This window comes from Cebus imitator, unplaced genomic scaffold (genome assembly GCF_001604975.1).
Source record: "Cebus imitator isolate Cc_AM_T3 unplaced genomic scaffold, Cebus_imitator-1.0 Scaffold417, whole genome shotgun sequence".
Lineage (NCBI taxonomy): Eukaryota > Metazoa > Chordata > Mammalia > Primates > Cebidae > Cebus > Cebus imitator.
The window spans coordinates 306,538-316,088 of NW_016107732.1; the positions used below are offsets into that span (position 1 = coordinate 306,538).

Sequence of the window (9,551 nt, forward strand, 5' to 3'; positions counted from 1 at the left end):
TCCTCTGGAAGCTTCATCCCAGAGGGGCACCAGCCTGATGCCAGCCAGAGCACACCTGTATGAGGTGTCTGTGAACCCCTCCCAGTCAGTAGGCATGGGGGTGAGAAACCCACTTGAGGAGGCAGTCTGTCCCTTAGCAGAGCCAATGTGCTGTGCTGGGATAATCCCTCTTGTCAAAATCAGCTGCTCTTTTCAGAGCCGGCAAGCAGAAAAGATTAAATCTGCTGAAGCTGTGCCCACAGCCACCCCTTCCCCCAGGTGCTCTGTCCCAGGGAGATAGGAGTTTATCTGTAAGCCCCTGACTGGGGCTGTTACCTTTCCTTCAGAGATGCTCTGTCCAGTGAGGAGGAATCTAGAGAAGCAGTCTGGCCACAGCCACTTTGCCACACTGTGGTGAATGTTGCCCAGTCCAAACCTCCCACTCTCCTTAGCATTGTCCAGGGAAAACTGCCTACCAAAGCTTCAGTAATCATGGATGTCCCTCCCCCCACCAAGTTCATTCATTCTATGTCAACTTCAGAGTGCTGTACAGGCAGTGAGAATTTCAAGTCAGTGGTTCTTAGCTTTCTGGGCTCCATGGGAGTGGGACCCACTGAATGAGACCACCTGGCCCCCTCCTTTCTTGGAGAGTGAACGGTTCTGTCTCACTGGGTTTCCAGGCGCCACTAGGGTACAAAAGAAAACTCCTGCAGCTAGCTTGGTGTCTACCCAAACAGCTGCCCAGTTTTGTGCTTGAAACCCAGGACCCTGGTGGTATAGGCACATGAGGGAATATCCTGATCTGCAGATTGCAAAAACCATGGCAAAAGTATAGCATCTGGGCCGGGTAGCAGAGTCTCTTGTGGCTTCCCTTCCCTGCTCCTTCTACTTCCCAAGTGAAGCGATGCCCCACTCTGCTTCTGCTCACTCTTCATGGGTTGCACCCACTGCCTAACCAGTCTCAATGAGATGAACTGGGTACCTCAGTTGGAAATGCAGAAATCACCTGCCTTCTGCGTTCGTCTCACTGGGAGCTGCAGGCTGCAGCTGTTCCTATTTGGCCATCTTGGCCCCTCCCCTTTTTTAACTTTTAAAACTTTTACGTAGCAATGAGGTCTCCCTATGTTGCCTATGCTGGTTTTGAACTCCTGGGCTCAAGTGATCCTTCCACCTTGGCCTCCCAGAGTGATAGGATTACAGGCATGAGCCACTACGCCAAACCAAATTTGGATTTTGTTGATGAGCAGTGATGTTGAGCACCTGTTCATATACCTGTTGGCCATTTGTATGTCTCTTCCCTCATCTTCTTTCTCGCCTAACAGCTCCCTTAAAAGAGTGTGTGCCCTCAGTCTATGTCTTCTAGAGAACTGGCATAGCTTCAGAATATAAGGAGTTCCTCAAAATAGTATTTTATTTAAAGCATAAGGAGAAGCCTAAAAAAGTTATTATTGTATGTGGATAAGGTTTTGGTTAAAATGTATGTATGCTTTTTTCCTCTAGGTTACATAAAGAAAGGATGATATCTCTAAAGGTGCATGGATTCATCCAAATTTGGAGCCGGCAGACTGGGATGACTAAGTTGAAAGAAGCTCTCATTGAAACAGTGCAAAGAAAAAAGGAAATTAAACTGGTGGTCACTTTCAAGTCTGGAAAATTTATAAGAATTTTTCAGCTGAGTAATAATATTAGAAGTGTGGTCCTTAGACATCGTAAAAAAAGAAAAAGTCACCTGCGTTTAACTTTGAAAAACAATGTGTTCTTGTTTATTGACAAATTATCCTACAGAGATGCTAAACAGTTGAATATGTTCCTGGACATAATCCATCGAAACAAACTTCAACAACCCATGAAACCTGATGATGATTGGAGTGTGTTCGAAAGTAGGAATATGCTGAAGGAAATTGACAGAACTTCATTTTACAACATTTGTTACAAGCCAGGTTATGAAAAAGGAGGCAAAACACCTTTCCCTCAGAAGATGCCTTTGTTTATGTCAAAATCACCAACATATGTGAAAAAGGGATTATTAGAAAATCAAGGTGGGAAGAGGAAAGACATACTATCATCTGACCTAGAGATGAATGATGACATTCTGAAGGAACATAACCTTGTGTCAAACAGGAAATATAAGACAGATTCCTTCAAGTATATACAAAGCTATGGGAATAATCCATCAAGTTTAGAGGACTCAGAAAAAGATAGAAATTTGGAACTTTGGCCTTCATTCAACTCTAATGGAAATCCTAACCTAGATGAGACTCTTCTTGCAACCCAGATTCTCGAGGCCGAAAATAGTTTGACATTTCCATTAGAACCGGAGCACAGCCAGTATGACCCAAGATGCAACGAAGCCCAGGTGCCTCTTGACTCTCTTTCAGAGCAACTGCAGCAAGGCTTCCCCAACTTGGGAAACACCTGTTACATGAATGCAATTTTACAATCGCTGTTTGCGATTCCGTCTTTTGCTAATGACTTACTCGCTCAAGATGTCCCGTGGGAATATATTCCCTTTGAGGCTCTTATTATGACCTTGACCCAGCTGCTTGCTTTGAAAGATTTCTGTAGTACAGAGATCAAGAAAGAATTACTTGGGAATGTTAAAAAAGTCATTTCAGCAGTTGCAGAAATATTTTCTGGCAACATGCAGAATGATGCTCATGAGTTTTTAGGTCAATGTTTAGACCAGCTGAAAGAAGACATGGAAAACTTAAATGCCATTTTAAAGACTGGGAAAGAACATGGGGACGAAAATTCATCTCCACAAATGCATGTTGGTAATGCTGCCACCAAAGTGTTTGTTTGTCCTGTTGTTGCTAATTTTGAGTTTGAATTGCAACTCTCCATTATTTGTAAAGCCTGTGGTCATGCCGTTCTCAAGGTAGAACCTAATAATTATCTCTCCATCAACCTGCACCAAGATACAAAATCGCTTCCTATGTCCATTCAGAATTCTTTAGATCTTTTCTTTAGAGAAGAAGAGCTTGAATATAACTGTGAGATGTGTAAGCACAAGAGTTGTGTTGCAATGCACACACTTAGGAGGCTCTCCAGGGTCCTTATCATTCATCTGAAGCGCTATAGCTTCAACGATGCTTGGTTGCTGGTGAAGAATAATGAGCAAGTTTATATTCCCAAATATTTAAGCTTATCTTCTTATTGCAATGAAAGCACCAAACAACCTCTTCCCTTGAGCAGTAATGCACCCATGGGGAAATGTGAAGTCCTGGAAGTCACGCAGGAGATGATTTCTGAGATCATCAGCCCATTAACACCATCATTGAAGCTGACCTCAGAATCCAGTGACTCCCTGGTTCTACCCATGGAACCAGAAAAGAATGCTGACCTTCAGAGTTTCCAGAGAGACTGTGGAGAAGCAAGCCAAGAGCAGCATCAGAGAGACCTGGAAAATGGCTCTGCACTAGAGTCAAAATCGGTCAACTTTAGAGATAGGGCATTCGGTGAAAAGAAGTGTCCAGTGGCTGACTCACTGATGGATCAGGGAGACATTTCTCTTCCTATGATCTGTGAAGATGGCAGTAAACCACTCAGCAGCCCAGACACGAGGCTTCTCGACGTTCACCTTCAAGAGATGCCTCAACATCCAGAACTTCAGAAGTATGAGAAAACCAATACATTTGTAGAGTTAGATTTTGACAGCATCACTGAGTCTACCAATAGCTCTTATGAGTGTAAAGAAAACAGGTTTCCAGAAGGATCTCCAAGGATGTCTGAACAACTCCAGCAGTGTATTGAGAAGAGCATCATAGAGGAACTTCTTCAGCAGGCACCACCTCCAGGTGTTAGGAAGCTGCATGCCCAGGAACATACAGAGGAGACCCTTAGTCCACCTACAGAATTCAGACTTCAAAAGGCTGATCTGAATCACCTGGGGGCATTTGGTTCTGATAACCCAGGAAACAAAGACATTTTAGATACAGAGAACACAAGAGACGAAGTCAAGGAACTGATGGGAAACATGAAGATGGGGGATCCTCTCCAGGCCTACAGACTCATCAGTGTTGTCAGCCATATTGGGAGCTCCCCAAATTCAGGCCATTACATCAGCGATGCATATGACTTTCAGAAGCAGGCCTGGTTCACATACAACGATCTATGTGTATCAGAAATCTCAGAGACCAAAATGCAGGAGGCGAGGCTTCACTCTGGATATATCTTCTTTTACATGCACAATGGGATTTTTGAGGAGCTGTTAAGAAAGGCAGAGAACTCTCGGCTACTTAGCACACAGGCAGAGGTGATTCCTCAGGGGGAGTAAAATGACTCCTTCTACAGACCTGCTTGACAGACTCACTGGGTCTCACTTCATCCACGCAAGGAGAATCCTATACTTCACCTAGAATGGAGGAACAAGTATCTCAGGATGAAAGCTCAATGAAAAACACTTATTTTGGGGGAATTTATCTAGATCCCAGAACTCAGACCCATAAGGGTATTTTCCCTACAAGATTAGAAGGGCACTTTTCATGTTTTGACACGATGGTTTTCAAAATGCTCTTCAACCAGCAACAGCAGCAGCTAGGGACTGACTAGAAATGCAGATTCTTGGGTCCCCTCCAGACCAACTGGCACAGAAACAGGAGGTGTGGCCTAGCAATCTGTTGGAGACTCTAGTGCTCAGGAAAGTTTGAAGAACACTGTTAATGCGTGGAGTATCTTGGTATATTTTTATACTGTTGATATGGATTGTTTATGTTATTTAAACGATTTTCATTGAATGTTTTGCATTTCTTTATTTTGTCCCACTGAACCTAAAACTAGATAGAGGCACCCCAAAAGTGGCAGCAGAGAAATTCCAACAAATGAATGCCCAAAACCATTCTGAGAGCGGCCTGGTTGGGATTCCAAAGGAAGAATCACTAAACGCCAAGGGGACCTGTCCAGAGCATTTATTAGGAGGAACTTAGTGCTGCAGCATATCTTCAGGTGGATGGTGAGAGAAAAAAGCATGGTCCATCTGCTAGGCACAGTGGCTCACACCTGTAATCCCAGCATTTTGGGAGGCCAAGATGGGAGGACTGCTTGAACAAAGGGGTTCAAAACCAACCTGGCAATATAGCAAGACCCTGTCTCCACAAAGATAACTTAGCCAGGCATGTCTCAGCTACTCAGGAAGCTGAGGTGGGAGGATCACTTGAGCCCAGAGTTCAAGGCTGCAGTGAGCTATGATTGCACTACTGCACTCCAGCCTGGGTGACAAAGACCCTGTTTCAAAAAAAAAAAATAAGGAAGGGAGGATGGTCTACCTTGGTGTGTCTGCTGCAGTGAGAGGGTCAGGCTATGGGGTTTATTTTATTTTAATTTTTGTTTTGAGACAGTCTCTTGCTCTGGCTGGAGTGCAGTGGCACGGTCTCTGCTCACTGCAACATCTGTCTCCCGGGTTCAACTGATTCTCCTGCCTCAGCCTCCCAAGTATTTGGGATTACAGGCGCCTGCCACCACGCCCAGCTAACTTTTTGTATTTCTAGTAGAGATGGGGCTTCACCATGTTGGCCAGGCTGGTCTTGAACTCCTGACCTCAGGTGATCAGCCTACCTCGGCCTCCCAAAGTCCTGGGATTATAGGCATGAGCCACTGCGCCTGGCAGGGTGTGGGGTTTATACCAGTTTATAAGGAATTTGGTTGAGGGCTGGGACCATTTTCTTTCAGTGTTTTGGGCAACAACTTAAACACCTCTATCAGTGCCTGGGAATGTTTCAGGCTCTTATTTGGATTCAAGCCCTTGGGAAAAACCGGCAGCTTGTCTGGTCAGAACAGTCAAAGCACTCCATGATTTTCAGACACACGAAGAAAGCAAGGAGCGAATACTTTTCCTTTGTAAACTTCTTAAAATAATAACCCAATCAATATATATACCATTGGCTGGCTTCCACATGTGTTTGTAACTGGTTACTAGTAAAATCTGCTTTGCAGCAATCAACTGTATTTACCATTTTCCATGAATTTCAGGGCATAACATCAAGGTTATATGGAAAATGCAGTATATTAAATGTGAATTCAAAAGCACTGTAAAACGTTGCTTATGTTATTAATATGAATAAAACTATAAACCCATCCTCATAAATGTACATTGCCTAGTGGCTGAGCCTTAAACAGCATATAGTGTACACAGTATCAATAGGTGATGTGTTAGACTTTGAATTCAGCAAGGAGTAAATAACAATTTTTTTTAAATGGCCATGTGAGTAGATAGATGGAACCTGAGAGGATTTTGTGGGTACAAAGTGATAAGAAGAGCATGGTGATTGATATACAAGGAACACAGCAAAATTAGGCAGAGCAGGTATGGGAAAGAAGAGAACAGCTGGCCGGGTGCGATGGCTCACACCTGTAACCTTTTCACTTTGGGAGGCCAAGGTGGGTGGATCACTTGAGGTCAGGCATTCAAAACCAGCCTGAGCAACTTGGTGAAACCCTGTCTCTACTAAAAATACAGAAAATTAGCTGAGCATGGTGGTGGGCTCCTGTAATCCCAGCTACTTGGGATGTGGAGGCAGGAGAATTCACTTGAACCTGGGAGGTGCAGGTTGCAGTGAGCTGAGATTGTGCCACTGCACTCCAGCCTGGGTGACAGAGTGAGACTCCCAAAAAAAAAAAAAAAAAAATGGCCATGTGAGTAGATAGATGGAAGTCGAGAGGATTCTGTGTGTACAAGGAGAGAACAGCCTGGTGATATATAAGGAATGGGGCAAAATTAGGCAGAGTACTTATGGGAAAAAAGAGAAGAGCAACCAGAAACATACGTATGAGGTTTTAAAAAACATATTATTTTTAGCATTTAAGAGGAAAAGAAGGAAAGTACTATAAGAAAAGAAATAAGCTGAGTACCATGGCTTGTGTGTGTGATCCCAGCACTTTGGGAGCCTGAAGTGGAAGGATAGCCCGAGACTTTGAGGCTATCATGAGCTATGACTATACCACTGCACTCCAGCCTGGACAACAGAGTGACACCCTATCTCAAAAAATAAAAATAAAAAGAAAGCCAAATGGCAGTTCCCATGAAGCAATGCCAAGACAGCTTTGTGCTCTGGAGAGAAAGCTGTACTTCCTGGTCATGGTTTCCAGTACTCTATACCTCCAGAGAAACTTCTCACTCAAGAATTATAGAAATGATCCCTAAAAGTATAAAGTACTGTATTTTATTTATTCATTCATTCATTTATTTTCTTTTATTTTTGAGATAGAGCTTTGCTCTTGTTGCCCAGGCTGGAGTGCAATGGTGCGATCTTGGCTAACTGCAAACTTCACCTCCCATGTTCAAGCAATTCTTCCTGAGCCTCCCAAGTAGCTGGGATTACGAGTGCCCAAAACCATGCCTGGCCAATCTTTACATTTTTTGTAGAGACGGGATTTCACCCTGTTGGTCATGCTGGTGTCGATCAGAGCTCAGGTGATCCGCACAGCTCAGCCTCCTAAAGTACTGGGATTACAGGTGTGAGCCATTGCACCCGGCCAAAAGTATAGTCTTTTAAACGTTTTTAAAGATATGGATACTACTGGTCATTAGTCACTGGAATAAAACTCCATAAGGGTTTTTGGCACATTTGGTTTATTGCTACATCTTCAGTGTTTAAGAGTTCCTGGTACACAAAAGGCATCTAATAAATATTTATACCTAATAAAGATTTGCTGAGTAAGTCAAATCAGTTTTCAAAGGGTACTGTGCATAATAAGTCCTCACTACCTTCAAAGATAGCCTTCAAATTACAGGCCATTTCAACATGAATTCTGCGGTGACAATTCCAGGCTACCATATTTTCCCTTGTTTTTTAAAGTGCACGGGGTTCCTATCTGGAGTGAATTCTTTTCTGGTGCCTAACAAGGTATGACTTGTCAGCGAAGGCTTTTCCACATTCAGCACATTGATAAGGCTTTTGCTGGGTATGGACTTTTTTATGCAAACTAAGGTTTAATTTCCGGATGAAAGTTTTTCCACATTCACTACATCTGTAGGCCCTTTCTCTGCTGTGAGTTTTCTGATGCGTCTGAAGGTTTGACTTCTGAAAGAAGGCTTTTCCACAACTATTACATTCATAAGATTCTTCCCCAGTATGGATTTTTTTGTGTTTAATGAGGTTTTTCTTCTGGATAAAGGTATTTCCACATAGCTCACACGCATAAGCTCTCTTCCCAGTGTGGATTCTCTCATGATCAATGGCATTTGATTTCTGGGAAAAGGCCTTCTCACATATGCTACATTTATAGGGTTTCTCTCCCGTGTGTATTCTCTGGTGTTTCACAATATCTGACTTGTAAATGAAAGCCTTTCCACAGTCCTTACATTGAAAGGGTTTCTCTCCACTGTGAAGTTTTTTATGTTGAAGGAGGGTTGAGCTCTGCTTGAAGGATTTCTCACATTCATTACACTGATAGGATCTCTTGGCATTATGAATTTTCTCATGATTAATGCAGGATGATTTCCAGGAAAAGGCTTTTCCACAGGTCTTACATTTATAGGGCTTCTCTTTAGTATGAATTTTCTGATGTTGAAAGAGATTTGACTTCTGCTTGTAGGCTTTTCCACATTTCTCACATTTATAGGGCCTTCCCTCTGCATGAGTTTTCTGATGTTTATTCAGCTTCCACTTCTCCCGGAATGCTCTTCCACAGTTAGGACATTCAAAGGATTTCTGACTGGCATGCATCCCCAGGTGACTCTGAAGGCGTGACTTGGAACTGACTAACTTTCTAAGTGGATTACATTTAAGTTGTTTTCCTACAAATTTGGATTGATTATCACCAACTAATTTTCTATATCCACTATCTTTATGAGAATTGTTTTGTACATAGCTTTTTGAATTGAAATTACAGTTCAAATGCTTTTCAAATGGGCCACATTTGAGGAATCTAAGTCTGGAAGAAACATCATCTATGCTCAGTCGAAATAGTCTCTTAGATTTGTCATGTTCTGTGCCATTCTGTGTAGTCAGCATTTTCTTATTGATTGATGGGACTTCTCTTGAAAGACTCTTTTTCACATCCTGGGGGTTCCAAATCTGCCCTCCAATGTCCCAGTTTTTTTCTAAAATGGAATACAAAGAAATGTCCTGTGTAAAACTTTCCACTCACATGCTTGAAATAAAATGCCATAAACAAACTATTGTGATCATTCTGCTTTCAAACCTAATGCCTATGAGAAACCAAAGTTCATGTAAGCTCTGTTAGAGTTCTAGGTGAACTAATGAGGTGAACTAGTTCTAGCATGAAGCTATCACATGTCTATCGGTAAAGGACTGAGGATCGCAGAGCTGGTGCACAGGGAGCCTGCGAGAGCCCAGGGATACCAGGGAGAGGGAGATTAAGAAATCGGGTTTGGGCCAGGCGCGGTGGCTCAAGCCTGTAATCCCAGCACTTTGGGAGGCCGAGGCAGGTGGATCACGAGGTCAGGAGATCGAGACCATCCTGGTCAACATGGTGAAACCCCGTCCCTACTAAAAATACAAAACATTAGCTGGGTATGGTGGTGCGTGCCTGTAATCCCAGCTACTGAGGAGGTTGAGGCAGGAGAATTGCCTGAACCCAGGAGGCGGAGGTTGCGGTGAGCCGAGATCGCG

The 9,551-nt window shown here is 43.2% G+C and overlaps 2 protein-coding genes and 1 non-coding gene across 3 annotated transcripts in view; 1 reads left to right on the forward strand and 2 right to left on the reverse strand.

Moving 5' to 3' along the window:
* Positions 1-1,495: 1,495 nt before the first annotated feature.
* On the forward strand, positions 1,496-4,335 carry USP29 (ubiquitin specific peptidase 29). The gene has a single exon (XM_017509568.2). The coding sequence runs from the start codon at positions 1,496-1,498 to the stop codon at positions 4,253-4,255; it is 2,760 nt and encodes a 919-aa protein (XP_017365057.1). The 3' UTR covers positions 4,256-4,335.
* A 2,578-nt stretch (positions 4,336-6,913) lies between these two features.
* On the reverse strand, positions 6,914-7,129 carry LOC119468370. The gene has a single exon (XR_005197041.1). It is a non-coding gene; the product is annotated as a small nucleolar RNA U3 (small nucleolar RNA).
* Positions 7,130-7,784: 655 nt separating this feature from the next.
* ZIM3 (zinc finger imprinted 3) overlaps positions 7,785-9,551 on the reverse strand; it is an 8,033-nt gene continuing 6,266 nt past the window's right edge. The window contains exon 4 of the mRNA XM_017509556.2: positions 7,785-9,019. Coding sequence (XP_017365045.2) covers positions 7,785-9,019 — 1,235 coding nt within the window. The remainder of the gene's footprint in view (positions 9,020-9,551) is intronic.